The sequence below is a fragment of the Notechis scutatus genome, chromosome 6 (genome assembly GCF_049901735.1).
Source record: "Notechis scutatus isolate UNSWTSFEM ecotype Mainland chromosome 6, rNotScu1.2, whole genome shotgun sequence".
Lineage (NCBI taxonomy): Eukaryota > Metazoa > Chordata > Lepidosauria > Squamata > Elapidae > Notechis > Notechis scutatus.
In genome coordinates, this window is record NC_142014.1 from 67,746,328 (window position 1) to 67,764,809 (window position 18,482).

The 18,482-nt window shown below is 38.6% G+C and overlaps 1 protein-coding gene across 7 annotated transcripts in view; it reads right to left on the minus strand.

Moving 5' to 3' along the window:
• Window positions 1-18,482, minus strand: part of ADA2 (adenosine deaminase 2) — a 59,286-nt gene that overhangs the window by 14,140 nt on the left and 26,664 nt on the right. For all 7 annotated transcript variants that reach the window (XM_087968613.1, XM_087968612.1, XM_087968614.1 and 4 more), the window contains 4 exons: window positions 17,649-17,976; window positions 13,597-13,819; window positions 5,265-5,475; window positions 4,528-4,655 (listed from right to left, as the gene is read on the minus strand). In XM_087968613.1, the coding sequence (XP_087824739.1) occupies window positions 4,528-4,655; window positions 5,265-5,475; window positions 13,597-13,819; window positions 17,649-17,955 (869 nt within the window). In that variant the 5' untranslated portion in view covers window positions 17,956-17,976. The remainder of the gene's footprint in view (window positions 1-4,527; window positions 4,656-5,264; window positions 5,476-13,596; window positions 13,820-17,648; window positions 17,977-18,482) is intronic.

Below are 18,482 nucleotides of genomic sequence, written 5' to 3' on the forward strand. Positions count from 1 at the left end.
CCATCTCCCACCTCAACATCCCACTTTTATCTTGTTCAACCACTGTTAATCTACTATCAATATTTCCAATCTTCTCCTCTCTTTGTGCACCTTCTTCCTCAATTTTTTGGAATCTCTCCTCATACTTCGTCATCATTTGTTGAATATTTTCAATTTTTTCATCAGTCTTCCCTGTTCTTTCTTCAATATTCTCTATTCTTTGTTCAATGGCGTCTGATTTTATCTTGAGATCTTGGATTCCTTGCATAATCATCTGTAAAGTCACTTTTTCTTGTTCTTTATCTTGCTTCAACATTGTCTGAATCAAGCGTTGTCCAGCTGGTGGGGAGGCAGAGGTAGAAGTAGAAACGCCAGAAGATATGGGTTTTCTGCTCATTTTGATGCTTCAAGACCTTCAAATTCTTTTTAGCTTTTAATCCAACTGGTCGAATAGCCAATTATAATCCAAAATGGAAAAATCCAATAATAAAAAGCCCAATAACAAAAAAAAAAAGGAGAAAAAGAAGAAGAAAATCTTCAGGTTCTTCTAGACCCTAATCCAATTATGAAGTAATCCAAAGTAAAAAATGAAAAATAGAAAAATAAAAGGAAGCCAAAAAAAAAAAAAAAACAACCCCCCCCCCCAAAAAATAATAATCTTCAATCCAATTGGGAAGTCTCAATAATAATAATAAAAAAAAGGCAAAGTGGTCCAAAAATATAAATGAAAAAAGCAGAAAGAATCCCAGTAAAAAAAAAGAAGAAAAGAAAAATAAAAAAATAAAAATTCTGAGGCTTTCCCTTTAAAATAAAAAGCAAAAATACGAATATTACTAAAATTAAAGTTTACAGAGAGGCTGGTGAGTAAGGGTACACGACTGAAAAAAGATAACGAAAAAAAAACCACACTGCACTCTATTTATTTGTCCAAGGCTCTTATTATGACTCTCTTCTCAACAAGCTTCAAGGCCAAGCCTCAAGTGTTGAAATATTGATAAGAGTCCAGGAGAACACCTGTAATAATATTTTGCTACGCTCTCCCTCTATCTTACCAAATTGTAATGTCCTTGAGAAGTAGTCTTTTCATAGTTCTTTTCCAATTCAAATGAAATATTTTCAAGCCTCTAGTTGGCAGTGTTACAAAGTTTCTTAATCCACTCCCCCCACCAGCCAAAAAAACATTTTTTTTAAATTAAGCAAAAAGAGAAAGTATTAACATATATATATATATATATATATATATATATATATATATATATATATATATATATATATATATATATAGAGAGAGAGAGAGAGAGAGAGAGAGAGAGAAAGAGAGAGAGAGAAAACAATAGCCAAAGGGAGCCTCTATCTTAAAAAATCAAAAAGGAGCAAATATATATAAGAGAAAATTCAGTCCGGTTAACTATAAAGTCACGCTGAAATTCCAAAAAAAAAAAGTAAGAAATAGAAAAAAAAATCCAAGCCTCAATTTGACATCTCTTTAAAAAACGCCGCTCATACAGTTTTTGTCAAAAAAAAAAATCTCACAGATTTCTTCTTATATCCAGAGTGTCCTTTCAAAACTCAGCTAATTAGCAAAAAAAAAAGTTTCTCACCCAGCCGACACACTTTCACTCTCAGCTCTTCCTTACCGGAGCTGTCCCGACTTCAGCAGCTATGGAGGCTGCCTCTCCGCCGCCAGCAATAGGACTTCTTCCGGATCGAACCAGGGACTTTGCGATGTCCCTGGGATCCAGGAAATGTGCCCTACAGAGTCACCGTCTCTACGGGACGGTTTAGGTCCGTTAGAACCGACCGGGGGTGAAAATATCAGCTGCGATCTCGGAGCCCCGAGATTACAGCTGTATCGCCGAAACTAAGCTCCGCCTTCCCGTGAATGCTGTTGCTTTGATTTAAAAGTGCTGAGCAAATATTTGACTAAACTTATATGATGCCTGAAAAACAGAATAAATACCTAACCAGTTCACCAACAACAGGGAGAAAGAAGTCATGAGACTAAGGCTTTTTATTTATTTAGTTACATTTACAGGGTATATACACATGGATAATTCCATCTCCAGGCAATACTTGTATATTAATGCATTCACTCCAGGAGTAGTCTAACATAGGAGTCTCCAAACCTGGCAATTTTAAGACTTGTAGACTTCAACATCCAGAATTTCTCAGCCAGAAAACTCCCTTATGAGCTAAGATGTGACTGTATATTTAATCAGGCTCCCCTTGTAATTAGAAGTTTGGAACAAAATACTTTAAATCACATCAGCCTTATCAATCAATCATCAGCCCCTGCCATGAGTTAGACCAAGAGTGTCAAACTCAAGGCCCAAAGGCCGCATCTTAGATCTGGCCCACCAGGCCGCCCTGGAAACAGCAAAGGACTGGCCCGCGGTGCCTCTGCCAGCGAAAACGGAGCTTGGGAGGGCTGTATTTATTTATTTATTTGATTTGCCAATTGTTTACAAGATAATAAGTATAAATGTATACATAGTTGTGAATACATGAAATGGGTACATATAAGAAAAATAAAAGAATAGGAGAAACAATAGGACAGGGACGGTAGGCACGTTGGTGCGTTTATGCACGCCCCTACAGACCTCTTAGGAAAGGGGTGAGGTCAATAGTAGACAGTCTAAGGTTAAAGTTTTTGGGGTTTGGGGAAGAAACTACGAGTCGGGTAGAGTATTCCAGACATTGACCACTCTATTGCTGAAGTCGTATTTCCTGCAATCAAGTTTGGTGCGGTTTACTTTGAGTTTGTATCTATTGTGTGCTCTTGTGTTGTTATGGTTGAAGCTGAAGTATTCATTGACAGGTAGGACATTGCAATGTATGATTTTATATACCATGCTTAAGTCAGACCGAAGACGGCGTAATTCAAGGTTTTCAAGTTCTAGAATTTCAAGTCTGGTGGCATAAGGTATTCTACAACGAGTAGAGGAATGGAGAACTCTTCTTGTGAAATATTTCTGGACTTTCTCAATTGTGCTAATATCAGGTACGTAGTGTGGGTTCCAGACTGATGAACTGTATTCGAGTATTGGTCTAGCAAATGTTTTGTATGCTCTGGTTAGTAGTGTGATATTACCAGAGAAAAAGCTACGTAGGATTAGGTTAACAACTCTTTTTTTTTGGCTATGTAGTTGCAGTGGGCTCTAGCACTTAGATCATTAGAGGTGAGTATTCCAAGGTCCTTTACAGAGCTTGAGTCATCAACAAGATCTTGACTATTCAGCTTGTATTTTATTTTCTGATTTTTTTGCCAATATGTAAGACAGAGCATTTATTTGTTGAGATTTGAAGTTGCCATTTGTTTGACCACTCTGATACATAGTCAAGATCTTTTGTAGGGTAGCAGTATTGTCTGTGGTATTGAACAGCTTTACATCATCAGCGAAGAGAACGCAATTGCTCTTAATATGATCACAGAGGTTGTTTATGTAGAGTATGAAGAGAGTTGGTCCTAGAACACTGTATGCATCCCCCCAGCTCCATTTTTGCTGGCAGAGACTGCAGGAGACCATCGTGGCCGAAAACGGACCTTGGGAGCCTGTTTTCGCTGGCAGAGCACTCGGGCCACCACAGGCACCCCCAACACGAGTGACATCAAGCTGGCCATGCTCCCACTAGCCCTCCCAAGGTCAAACACCACCCTGATGCGGCCCTCAATGAAATCAAGTTTGACAGCTCTGTGTTAGAATATAAATCTCACAAATAACTTTGAGGATACCAAATTGGAGAAACATGCCAAAAGGGATTCTTTTTATAGTACCAAACACATGTAGTTCACACCTGAATTCTTCTACATGCCCACTGTGATGTCAAGCTCAATTAGGATTGGCTTGGAATAAACCAAGTTATTCCTCACTTTCATTATAACATATTTTAGATTCATCCTTGTGAAGATTCAGAACTTGCTACACCACAACTTCAGAGGTGGTGAGATTCAATTATATCTTAGTCCCATGCCCATGAGCTTTCAAGCTCCTTCCCTTTAACACTGTCCAACAAGCCCACAAATTCCATCACATTTAGTTCTTTTCTATCAATTGATCTAGTTTCTAGTTTCTATTCCAGGGAAATAAGAAGTAAGTTGGAAGAAAGGAAGGCAGGAGACTGGTAGGCCTTAAAAGTCATCCAGAAAAGAGCTATGGCAGGACAGGGAAGCTGTGATACCCATAATGTTGCCCATTTCCCTTGCCACTGGCTACAATGATGTGGGTGTTGGTCTGTAATTCTGGATTTATGGATTTACAGTCCTAGTGGGCATCAGGAAGAAACATATCTCCAGACACTCATTGGATAGAATATGTTGGGATTTTTAGTCATTACCGAAAGTGGTTTAATTTTTAAAAAATTAAGATGGTTTGATTGATTGATTATGTGCCATCAAGTTGAAGTCAACCACACAGATATTTTTTTCCAAAGGGATCTAATCCCAGTGCCAGTATAATTGTGCTCTTCTACCTTTCCTGTTAACATTACTTACTTAAATTCAAATGTATGGACCTGCCCCAGTTGCAAAGCTACCTAGACATTTCTTACCGGAGGGTTGTATATATAAGTTTTACACCCACAAAATCAGGATGACTGTTTACAAATTGCTTAGTCACTTCTTCAACAGCTGCCACAGACCAAAATTTATCATGAAGACTTCCATCCAGCTCATATATCTGTGGGCAAAATAAGAACAAAAATTTAAACCATGTGAAAAAAGCTCTTATGGAAAAACCATACATACCATACGTAACAACTTGCTAACATAGATCACCAGGAGGCAGTATGTGACTAATTTCATGGTAAATCTGGACTCATTGGATGTATATAGCTAACTCTTATTCTTATTCAAACCACAGAATAAGATCTGCTTATATATGTCCAATGAGTCCCAGTATAGGACAAAACCAGTTATCTACTGCCACCTGGAAATAAAAGCACTTGATAGGATACATGATATAAAAATAGGTTTTTCCTTCTCCATGAAGGGTGGTAGAAGTCACATATTTGATGTAGCATCCATTTATCTCTGTCTCTATCAACTTAAGGGAAGTGGGCTACCATTCTGGTAGTTTTGAATTTTGATCATGATGTTTGAAAAAAAGTATATTTTTGTCCATTCTGTCAGAGACACGCAAGCAGTATGTTTTCAAAGAAGATCAAAGGAGGAGGAGGAAGGGGAAGGGAAAGGGGAAGGGGAAGGGGAAGGGGAAGAGGAAGGAAGAGAAGGAAAGGGAGAGGGGAAGAAAAGCAGGGGAGGGGGAAGAGAAGGAGAAATGTATTACCGGTGGCAGGATAACTCTTATCTCAACATACTGCACATTATCTTCATAGAGCTCCTGCAGCCCTTCATACAAATAGGATTTAAACACGGGTGCATAATTAATAATGCCAGAAGCAGTCTTAAAGATATTTTCAAATTTTTCCCAGATGAAAGCTTGCGTTGGGTAGGTCTTCACTGGAGTATCTGTTACTAGTGTTAAGTTCCTCAGTAAACTGGAGAGGGAGAAAGAAAGGCATAGTAGCAATTTAACAAAATGCACAAGAAGTTTGCCTTCTGATTTGAGGAATCATCACAAAATCTCCTGTTCTTGGACACAAGCTCAAGATACTCCAAAGATCATTTTCTTGCACAATCACTTTATCTATCTATCTATCTATCTATCTATCTATCTATCTATCTATCTATCTATCTATCTATCTATCTATCTATCCATCCATCCATCCATCCATCCATCCATCCATCCATCCATCCATCCATCCATCCATATATCTATCTATCTAAAATTATAAGACAAGAGACAACCACAAACAAATTAAAATATATACTAATAAGGAAAAGTAAAATGAAGAAAAAGATTTCTTAAATGCTATACTTATCATAGTCATTGATTTACTAATGAATACGCTATATAGTATGTTCAATATAAAATGTTATTGTAAAATATTACATCTCTGCCATAGCAGCACATATATCTGCATTTTTTGATGGTAGAAAATAATCAAATAAATAATCCGAAAATAATTTTCCAAAGAAATAAATGACACCTTTCTAACAATCATTCCTTGAAGTTTGGAGTAATAACAAATTTCATTTTCTCAATATAATTCTTTTAGTTCTCTTTCCCAGATTACTAAACATGTGTATTTTTTACTCTTTATATTTTATATTTCTTAACTGCCCTTTTCCCTTCCTGCCATAAATTCCAATGGACATTTAGTATGTTTGCTTCAGATGTTATGGCTAGGATTCTGTCCTATGCATATTTGGTCTGAACAATAAATTCATTCATCCTGCTATTTCAGGTTACTTAACTTCTTTTAGTGAATTAACCACTATTACTAGATTTTCTATAATCCATAAACCATGACCAACAACCAGAATATGCTAAACCAAAACTGAACTAGCCACAGGTGCAAAAATGCAAAAAAGCGATATGATTGTTTTTACTTCCCAATGCAATTTATAGCTTTGGTATTTCCTGGTAATCTCTCATCCAAGCATTAACCAGAACCAATCCAGTTTTTCTTTTCAAGATCTGCTACTGCTGCAGCTATTGTGATCCTTATTAATTAAAAGGGGGAAAAAACCTGGGAAGGTATAGTCCTTAATATTATCTTTTGAGGCATTTTGAAGGTAGCTCTGTGTACAAGAGTTAGATTTTCTAAGCACTCTGTGCTATACATTGTGTCAGCTTAACACCATCTAGACTCTGTGCTGTTCAATTTATTTATCAATGACTTTCATGTGGGGAGAGAAAATACAATCTTGAAAAGATAAACAGGATTGGATCAAATTTGTCAAGGTGGGATAAGATAACCTCAAGATTCAGGAAGATTTTGACAAGCTGGAATAATGGGCAGTAAAGTTCCTTCATCTAGGTAGCAAAAGCATGATTATGGGATGCAGGGCACCGAGCTGGGCAATGTGATATTTGAGAAACATGTTTTGGTGGAGTGCAAGTTGAATATGAGCCAACAATATGTCAGTGTTAAATACAGGGTCAAGATCATGAGAAATCATTGTTCCACTCCATTCTGCTTATGCTAGAATGTACAGTATCTAGAACATTCTGTCTAGTACTGGGCACTGGACTTTATCCAAAGGAGAACACCCATGAAGAGAAGTGACCTAGTAAGAAAAGATTATAAGGGAAGATTGGAAACCTTGGCTGTGCTTAAACTGGAGAGAAAAAAAATACAGTGAAGTATGTTAGCTGTCTTCAAGGATCTTAAAGGCTGCCATGCAGAACATGGGAAGGAATCCTTTCCACATGGATCATTTGCCATAATCATATCTCTGAACATGAGAATCCAAAGAAAAGATGATTATTTTGCAAACAAATAAATTGGAATGCTGATTTATTATTACTGCTAACAGTTATATTGCTATTACAAGTATAGAGAAGACAGCATGTTCAGAGCGAAGTTTAGCAAACAAGATTTGCTAAAATTGAGAACTGTGCAGCTAAAAGTGGAACCCCAGAAGAAACAATTGGCCAGATTCATGGGCTGCAGCAGCTCAAATGCTGAGGACCTACTGGTCAGCAGGAAGTCGACTTCTGATGGGTATCCCAGATGGAGCATTTCTGCCCTTCTCCTGGGAAGCCTTAAAAGATTATGAAGAAGGCACCAACTACTTAATCCAGAGGCTGCTTTCCCCTCACTTGGTTAATTCTTCTTTTGCAAGAATTAACATCTCATGGGATTAGCATCAGGGTGAAAAAATGTAGATAGCACTAATGTCTGTCCACTGATTCTGAGGGTTGGGAGAAAAGCTTCCTTCTTTTTACGAAACTGAGCAGAAGGAATAAAAGGAAAGCTACTTTCCGAAAGCTGCCTGGGAAACATTCAGTAAAACCTGGCTATTGGGTTAGGCTACATTTTGGATTCACATAATGACATAAGTTATTAGTTCACATAAACTAGAAAAATAGGCTAGAATAATAAAAACACATAATGTCACAAAAATATGTGGAAGGTTAACACTAAACAAGCTTCAAACAATGTGCACATGGACCCACTATCTCTTCAACTAACCTGGTTGGACCATTAAATATACCATATTTAATTTCAGTTCATATCTTGGTATTTATTGTCAGTAAGAATGTAGACAATAAGAATATCTTGACTATGTTAGTTGTAAGCCCAATGGGCTGCCACATGAGGTGGGTGAGTTCATTTGCAAGTCTTCAGGTAGAGGCTGGATAGTCTGTCAGAAATGCCACTGGATCATCCACTGAGTTGGCAACTGGACCGGATGACCTCTAACAACCCCTCTAAACATAAGATTCTATTACCAAAAATGAATTTGAATACCGAACTCATAAATATTTGTTCTAAGGCCTCTAAATTGTTTTGATACCAATTTCAGTGTTCAATTTTCATCAGTATTCTTGCATTTTGTTTGGAATAAGTAATTCCAGTTTATTTCATCATCAGAAGTGTCAATTTAGTCTAGTGTCTTTTGGCTTATTATCACACCCCCAAGTGAATAATATGAAAATATCCTAATTATATGAAGGAGAAATATGCAAATCAACTTTGGGTCATGCTGTCCTTCCATCCAAGCCCTTCATAATAAAACAGGGTTTGTCCCAGGGCCTAGATCACATTCCTTCACTATAACAACTGTGACCAGGTTCTATAAGTAGTTCATGCTTGGTGCCTTTCCTAATCAGAGCCGGATCAATGACATAATGACACAAGTAAGACCTAGATTGAATTCACCCATCATGTCCGTTGCTATTATTAATCATAATATTTGTGCTCCTACAATTTACAAGAAATAGCGCTGTCAATTATCATAAACTGAGGTAGCAATGGGTCTGGTCAAACAGACAGGATGGGGCAATACAAAATGGATTCTCTTTGTCATACATTTAAAGGGTCAGCTTTTGTTTCCCTGCCCAAGAAGTCCTACTTATGCTTTCAATTGCAGGTTGCATGTTTCATTCCCTTATTAAGTGGGATGGGAGGACTAGATTAAAAGAGTGGGGAAGAAAGCTAAAAATCCAATAGCCCTAATTTGCTCAGGGTATTTTCTTTCTTTTCTTTTCTTTTTTTTAAAGTGTCCACCAGTCAAGGAACTCAAAGTTAAGGTTTCCACAGCAACCTTAACTCTGCCCTCTTGTGCATGACAATGGGGGTCTTTCGTTACATTAGCAGACAAAAGATTGGGCAATGCAAGAAACTACTCCATAAACAATGCAACATAAAAGAAAGGAAATGAACCATAGCAGGCACTGCAGCATTTTTTACTAGTTTATATGTGGCAGTAACTGCCATTTCAGGTCTATTCTGAGAAGAATTGCTTATATAGTGGACATAGCAAACATCACCCTAGAAACCAGGAATGAATGAAGGGCAAGAGAGGCTATCTTTTACAAAGTTATCTGAAGTATAAGATACAAGGAATGGCCCAGAAGGATAGTTTTAAAAGACAGATCTCCTTCAGCTCAGCAGGGAGCTATCACAAAGCTTTGGCAAAACAAAACAAAACAAAACATTGGAGAGAATCTTAAACTACAGGGTTTGTTTTTTTAAAGAACACAATTTTGGGCAACTTGATAATTATTGAAAATTAGTCATATTAAACCGGTACCTAAATCCTACTAAAATATTGTAGAATTGCATTTTAAACACTGACATATGTTAAGTATGATAGTACAGGTAGTCCTCAATTTACAACAGTTCATTTAGGGACTGTCTGAAGTTACAATAGCACTGGAAAAAGTAACTTGAGACTTTCAAGAAGAGATTGGACTGCCATTTGTCAGAAATGGTGTAGGGTCTCCCACTTGGGTGGGGGGTTGGACTAGTAGAGGGGTCACCAACCTTTTGGACCTCAGGGACAACCAAACTCATCATTTTAAATCCCGCGGACCAGAGACCATGGGAAAATCCCCCAAAAAGTCTGCAGGAAAATCCCCCCACCCCATTTTCCTACTGATCAATCATTCTTTATTTGGGATTACAGGATACCATCTCCAGCTCCGTTCTCAGGGGGGGAGAGAGAGAGACTTTTGGCTTCATGCAAGGAAAACAGCAGAAGCAGAAGTCTTTCTTTCTCTCCCCCAGAAATGAGTCTTTGGGAGACTTGTTGCGTCGGCGCAGACTCTTGGAGCAGGGTCCCAAAGACTCATTTCTGGCAGAGTTTGGGGGAGAGAAAGAAAGACTTTTGCTGCTTTCCTTGCGTGCAGCCAAAAGCAGAAGAAGAAAGAGTGGAAAGAAGCAGCCTGGTAGCCTGGCCAGGCGTGCATGGGGCAAGTCCCCCTTCTGCCCTTTCCCCCCCTCCCTTCACTACCTCGTGTTGTTCACAATGCAAGCGACATGAGCCTTGTGTTCCTGTGGGCCATGTGGGCGGTGCAGCCTTGTGTTCCCGCGCAGCCTGGATTAATTGCTTTGGGGGTGACATTTCTATGTGGACCAGCAAAATTTTCTCATGGACCACCAGTAGTCCCCAGCCCACTGGTTGGCAACCACTGGACTAGATGACCAACAAGGTCCCTTCCAACTCTGATTATCTGTTATCTGTTAACATGACCATTTTTCACACATACAACTGTTGCAGCACTTCATCAAAATTCAGATGCTAGGCAACTGACTCATATTTATGACTGTTGCAAAGTCCTGGGGTCACATGATCCCCTTTGCAAACTTCTGACAAAGTCAAAGGGAAAGCCAGATTCACTTAGCAACCGTGTTACTAACTCAACCACTGCAGTGATACACTTAACAACTTTCTTAACAAGAAAGGTCATAACATTAGCAAAATTAACTTAACCACTGTTTCACTTAATAGAACTTTTGGGCTCAATTGTGATGATAAATCAAGGACTACTTGTATTGCCATTAACATTTTAATCTGAGCAAAATTTTGCCCTTGCGTGTTTACTATAGGTAGGAAAATGGATGGAGTAAATTTAAAGACAGTCAAATGCTGGCAGAAAGCGAATAGATGATATACGGGCTTGCTGTGACGAATTCTTGTTTGTCAGTAGAAGCAAAACTGGCTGGGAATAAGAGCATGAGAGCTGGAAATACCAGGAGAAGCATAAAAATTGAATGCTGCAGGAATGGGGTACTTAAGACGGCTGTGGGACAAAACAAAAAGAGATAGGGTGGAGAATGAATGGGTGAAGAATGAATGTAGACAAATGTGGGTGATCAGTGTGAAAGGAGTGTGTTGATATGGCTTGGCCACACAGAAAGAATGAATGAGGACTGAATTGCAAAACAAATACATGAAGGAAGAATGTATGGGTCAAGAGGAAGGAGAAACAGAATCATGGCTGGATGGGAGTTGGTGGGTCCTTCAAAACGAGAGAACCATGAAAAATAAAAGGCAATGTTTAAAGGTACAGCATGAAATCAAGGATGGGATGAGTTACAAAGATAAGAAAATGTTCCTATATATTGGATTTAAGTGTACCACTTTTCCTTTTTCTTATTTCATGCCTTTCATTCCCTTTGCTTACTATTTATTGTTCCTTCTCTGTGTTTTGGATTAAGTTGCTTATTCAAAAAAGGGAACTGCATGATGGTTATGTATGTATGAATATAAATTGACCTTTGCAGGACTGAATAAATCGGCTATTCTTGCTTGATTTGAACTAATATGAAACACTTGTCATAGTCTGCAGATTCTGAGGAGGGAATGGGAACACACAATTTTTCCACCTCCAACTTTCATCTCTTGTAACAGAATGCAAAATGCATGTTGCATTTTTGATGTACCAGTGGTCTGTCTCTTTTTTTAGATTTAATTTTTAATTAGGCTTAATTAAAGGGTTACATACTTTAATTAAATCCTTTTGAGAAGCGAGGAAAATGTTTATTTGCGAATTAGCAGTTTGCCATCAGATACAATGGTCCAATCTCTATACATTCTAGAAAGTGCCAAAAGGAAACTCAACGGTCACATGTCTTCTGGAAGACATGTGTTGTCCACCCTGTTCATAAATCAAGCATCTGAGATTCAACAGGCAAAAACATGAAAGACTTTCATTTGCAACAGGTCCTTGAATCACTTTCTACTTGTATTTTTGCCCCTTAACTCATCAAGCAATAATTCCTGAACCTACCCATGCTTACTACGTATAAACTGTAGATATTGCTTCAAAGTAAAATCTTGCATGCTGTTACTTAATGTATCATTTTGTGTTGTGTACATGGGATGGGTACAAAATTAGCTTTGATCTACATAATAGCCAGAAATGAGAATATAAATTTTCTCCATGTTTAAAACATATACAGTTCTATCAATCTTTAGTTTTTATGAATCATTCTTAAAATGGCCACAGAATTAGAAATGAAATTTGACTGCAGTAATGCAGAATCCAGAGTATTCAATAACCATGCAGATCTTAGAGCAGGGGTCTTCAAACTTTAAGACAGCTTTAAGACTTGTGGACTTCAATTCCCAGAATTCCTCCTCCAGTCATGTTAGCTCAGGAATTCTGGGAGTTGAAGTCCACAAGTCTTAATCTTACCAAGTTTGAAGACCCTTGTTTTAGAGTGAGGGCTGAAGCTGGCCTGGTAGGACAGTCTTCAAAACATGGTGCAGATGCCCACCACATCCAAGGTTGAGAACGACAGCCAAAAACCCATTTTCACATAGTAAATAAACATAAGATATTATGAAGGGCTTGGTTGCTTCTTGATTATTAGGTTTTCTAGTATCTGCAGTAAAACAACATATCTGTCCCAGAAGCCTTGACCTTGATTCCTCTATTGGTATTACCCAAATGCTCGTTGAAATTTGAAACAGAACTACTTCCATGCCCCGAACGAAGTTCTTTTATGAACAATCCTCCTTATATTGAAAAAAATAAAGAACCAATACTTCTAAGCCATTATAGTGAATCAGAACAGTAATTTATCTAGTCCAAGGATCTTCAAACTTGGAAAGTTTAAGACTTGTGGACTTCAACTCCCATAATTCCTGAGCTAACATGACTGGAGGAAGAATTCTGGGAGTTTAAGTAACTTGCCAAGTTTGAAGACCCCTGACCCAGTCCAATAATATTGATCCTGAATGGGAATGACTACCCAGAGTTTTAGACAAGCATACTGGAGATACCAATATTTGAACCTGTAATCTTCTGCTTGTAAAGTACATGCTTGAGGTGCAAGATATATATTTACAAAGAAGTGCTGGTTGAATTCTCTGTTTTCACTCATTAATTCACTAAGACGTTTTAGATGGATGATTAACATATGGTCTTATCAGCCAACACAACTCCACATTTTTATAGTAGGGTCATAGTAAAAATAAGGTAAGGCACCCAGAGTAATTAGGGAACACATTGTACAAAAGTTAAGAATTATGGTTCAAATAACTTCAACATAATGTTTGCTCCACTGAAGCACTATGAATGGCTTCTAGATTAAAAAAAGAGGCTCTGATGGAATGAACAAGCAGAACAAGTAATCCATCTTTACAATTATGCAGATAGTGCCACAAACCAGTCTTCTCCAATCTATTGTATTTCAAATTGAAGTGTACTAACTATACATTCAGAGAGTTGCAGTCCCAGCACATTTGGAAGAGGAAAAAGCAACATAATATATGTATAAATCTGCTTGCAATCAATTAGAAATATTTTCACCCACCTCCTATCAAATTCAGATGGATCCTTCAGTCTCTTGCGGTAGGTCTTTAGCAAAATCCACTTGGAGCAAAGAGGCACTTTTGTAGGAAGAGAAGGCTTTGAAAATTTGAATTGAACAGTCCACTTTGGGCAGAAGCAGATGTAACAGTTAGGCAGGTAGCTCGCATTGTATATCAGCCAGTCAGGACTCAGGATAGCATAGTCATGAACATGTAAAAGGCCACCTGTCGGCAAGGAAAAAGCAAGTGGACAAAGGAAAACAGGATCATGGATTGAATTGCTTTGTCAAGACAAAAAAGCTATCTCTGTACCCCAGCGCAATATAGCGATCTGACTAGTATGGGTAAGGAAACCTATAAGTGACTAGCTGAATTGTCTCAAACAGTAGAAAGCTAGGAAGAGGAATACTGCTTAAAGATAAATTGGCCCTGTATAAGTCTAGATTGAAATGGCGAACACAAACCCTAGCCAATAACACTGTGCAAAGGCTACAATGCTTAGATTGCACCAAAAGATGTCCAAAAGACTTCATCTTTAGCAAACAAAGATTGTATTCATTTAAAATTGGCAATATTTGTATATCTAACTGTAGGCAGTGAACAAATAATGCTGCAGGAACAGCCTTCATGGTATTGAGCCACGGTGGCGCAGCGATTAGAATGCACTACTGCAGGCTACTTCGGCAGACTGCCGGCTGACTGCAATTTGGTAGATTGAATCCCACCCAAGGTTGATTCAGCTCTAGGTTGGTAAAATAAGGACCCAGATTGTTGGGGGCATAATGTTGACTTTGTAAAACACTTAGAGAGGGCTGTAAAGCACTATAAAGTGGTATATAAGTCTAAGTGCTATTGCTATTGTCTCTAAGACTTTATTTTCCTGCTTAGTTTCTTTATGTGTTGTGACCTCACTACAAGTTTACTGAAGTCAGATTTCATGAAAGGCTTGGATAAAATGTATATGAAGGCAATTATGTCCCAAACTTGAGACAAGAATGCAAGAAAACCACTTTTTAAAAAAACTACTATGAACTATCACAAGTTCTGGTAACTCAAGCCTGGATATTTTTTCAGGGTAAAAAATTTCAGTGGAATTGAATGCTTTGGGAATTGGTAAAAGGCGATGGATAGCATCTATTGAGATGCCATAGTAGTAGATCACTATACTGGGTTGGAAGTTGGACTGTTTGATCTCCAAAGTTATCTCATAATCTTACATTTAGTGATTCTACAACTAACAAAAAGTAAAGTAAAGTAAACATTTTAAACAAAAAATGACAAGAATAGTGGTTAGTCATAATGCAAATACTTCCTATGTAAAAACTGCATAGCATCAGATTTATCAGTATATCATGCATGAGGAAAAACAGAACAGAAAGGTATGGTTGAGACCATCGTTCCGAAACAGAATATCTTGGTAAATGGATGGCTGTGTGCCCATTCCATTAAATAGACATAATTTCAAAATAGCATTCTTGGACTCAACCTTAGCAACTAAGATATATGGACTTCGACTCCCAGAATTCTCAAGCCAGTTTGCCACGAACAAAAGTGTGAATTAGAACTTGTTCGATGAATCACCCAGAGAATATATATAGCAGGGCTAAACTATGCCAATTTTGCAACCTGTGGACTTCAACTCTCAAAATTCCTAGCAAGGCTGCCTCAGGAATTCTGGGAGTTGAAGTCCACAGGTCATAAAGTTGCAATAGTTGCCCCTTCCCTGATATATAGTGTAGTTCTTAAACAAATTTGATAACTATATGAAATAACTAGTAATGGAGAAATTGCCCGGTTTAATATTGTTCCAATTTAGATGCTTAGATGAACCAGGATCTTTCTTTAATAAAATCCTGAGGTATGGAAAGGCCAAGCCATGGAATGAAAAGACAGACTCAAAGCTGTTGGCCTGAGTTGAACTTCCTCATTCATCGTATTCCATCCTTATGGACTGTCCCCTGGGATTTTAAGACAGCAAAGACCCTTACCTGTATTAAGAGAAATGCTGAAGTCCCAGAGAGTAGGTATCAGCGGAAGAGAGAAAAGAGAGCTAGGGCAGCCAGTTGTGTGCGCGGAGGAGGTGACCCAAAGACCAGCCTTGGAAGCTACTATACATAGTCCTTGACTTACGACTACAATTAAGCCCAAAATTTTCATTGCTAAGTGAGGCAATTGTGAAGGGAGTTTTGTCCCATTTTGTAACCTTTTTTGCCACAGTGCTTAAGCAAATCACTGCAGTTGTTAAATGAATCTGATTTCCCACCACCACCCATTGACTTTGCTTGTTGGAAGCAAATGCTTCATAAGCCTTCCAAAGATGCAGATCATCTACAGTCAGCCATCAAAAAGTAACTGTATTTTTAATTCCTATGAACCAAAATTCCAAAAACCAAAAGCAAAAGAAGCAACTCAGGAAAAGGGATCAATTACAAGCCCAGGAAAAGATGTGGGAACATTCTTTTTATTGCTAGTCCATGTGTGCCCCGCATGTCAAACTCGATTGCATTACGTGATGTATCGTGATGTATTGTGCCTTTGTGGAGCCGGGGTGGGCGTGGTCTGCACATGACACATCTAGCCTGCGGCTCGCCGTTTGACAGGCCTGATGTATGCCATTCACTAAATAAATAAATAAATAAATAGTCTTTATTGCTGTAAATCAGGGGTGTCAAACTCAAGGCCCAGGGGCTGGATTTGGCCTGCGGGGTGCTTACATCTGGCCTGCAGGGCCGCCCTGGAAATAGTGAAGGACTGGCCCATGGTGCCTCTACCTCCGAAAACGGAGCTCATGAGGGCCCTCCTGAACTCCGTTTTCACTGGCAGATGGTTGTAGGAGGCCATTGCAGCCAACAATGGAGCTCGGAAGCCTGTTTTCCACTTGGGCCACCATAGGTGCCCTAATATGAGTGACGTCAAGCTGGCTATGCCCACTCTGGCCACACCCACTCCAGCCCCCCAAAGGTCAAACACAACCTGATGCTTCCCTCAATGAAATTGAGTTTGACACCCCTGCTGTAAGTGGTGGGCAGTTAAAGAAACACAAGGGAAAAAAGGAAAAGTGTAAAAAAGAAAAAAGAAAAATATTGTCACTTATCACTGTGCCATTATCACTTATGAATATAATTAGGCACAAAGAAGTAGATTAGTTCTCTATTTTTTGTTTTGCATAATAAACTAACATCAGGTAAATGTCAAAAGAAACATTCAGCATTTGAGTGGTTTGTACCTTAATTGGAACACTCCAACAAGCTGGGAAAATAATTTTATTTAAAATTGTAAAACAAAACAAAACTCTGCAACTAATTTTGAAAATACTTTTTTTTAAAGCAAAAGCTCTATGGTTGGAAAGAAGCAGATTATAATAGTCACCATTCCTTTACTTTGTAGAGTTTATTTTTGTGATGACCCGGGAAGCAGCACACACATAATAAATTCCCAAAGGTAAATAAATTTCCTTTAATGCCTCCAACTTGGCCTCACTGTTCAATTGTTCGCAGTTGGAGATTAAACTCTTTCCAAAATAGTCTCCAAAATAAAGAAATACAGTCCAAACTCAAAGAACAGATAACGGAGAAATAAAAAACCAAAACAAACCGCACTGAAGGAATTTCCATGACAGACCAGGATAATTAATTACAAACTTCAAGAAGATAACAAGGCACAGTCTGTTGGAAGAACGCCAGCCAAGATAAACCTCAGCCAGAAATAAAACACATTTTGCCTCCTTTATAACTATTTCTCCCAGCTGCAGCCAATGAGGGGGATCATGGCCGCTTCCTCTCCTGTAAGCCACATTGTTCCCTTCTCCGTTCCTCCTTGCGTGCCCTAGGGTGAAGAGGGGATGGGCCTGGGTCTTCTTCTGACTCCCCAGCCTCCTCCACAACCTCTGGAGCCACACTTCCACTGCCTGTCGGCAGTTCCTCCTCTCCCTTGGAGTCAATCTCCAACAGGGGCATGACAATTTTATTTAGTCCACAGGCAACAATATAACCAACCAAATTATCTACTTAGCATGAAGCTCCTGGAGATGCTGAGGGAATCAGGAATTATTTACCTTTGGCCATCTTTTTTAAGATGTTGAACACATCACTTTTTTCAATGAAATCTTTAGCCTTGAAGAAATGCATAGCTGGTGGAAATATCCCAGTTTCCATAGCTTTCGTTATTTCTCTTTTTTTCAGTTGCATGAGGTTGTGGTTGAAATTTTCTTCCTGTTCTCCTAGGATAAGGTTGCCACCTGTACGCCGGGCATTCTCCATCTGAAGTAGCTTCTCCCGTTCAGTCACTGGGATGGTTACACATAAGGAAACCCAACTGAAAAAGAGGATCAGCCAACCTCCGAAACTCTGAACAACTTTCATTGTTACAGGGGCACAGCACACCTAGAAAACATGGACACAAATGCAATTTTTTTAAAATTTAAATTTTCTTAAGTATAGGAAATAACTGGAAAAGTCCAAGAGACCTGTTTTCAAAAACACATTCTCTGCTTGAAACTGAAGGACTTAAGTTTTAGAGATTCAAATATTAATTTAAGGGCTCAAGAATTTCTCCAAGAGATTTTCCAGCCCACAATAATAGTTTGCCCCTTTCTAACGAAGGGTCCTTAAAAGCTCACTTGGGAGACACCCCCACAATTTACTTACTGATGATTTTTCCTTCCTTGGGCTCAGCAAAAGCTCTTTCACAAGCCAAAAGCCAATGCTTCTCAGGAACGTATAGGAAGTCCGGTTGTGTGTGGAAGCTAATCCTCCAACACAGAATGAAGTAGATATAGTAGCAGTTGCAATGCCTTTATTGAATTCCTCATCACTCTTTAAATAAAGGTGGAAGCCATGAAAATGGTAGTGAATTACAGAAAAACTACAATTGTCATTCTCACTTAAGC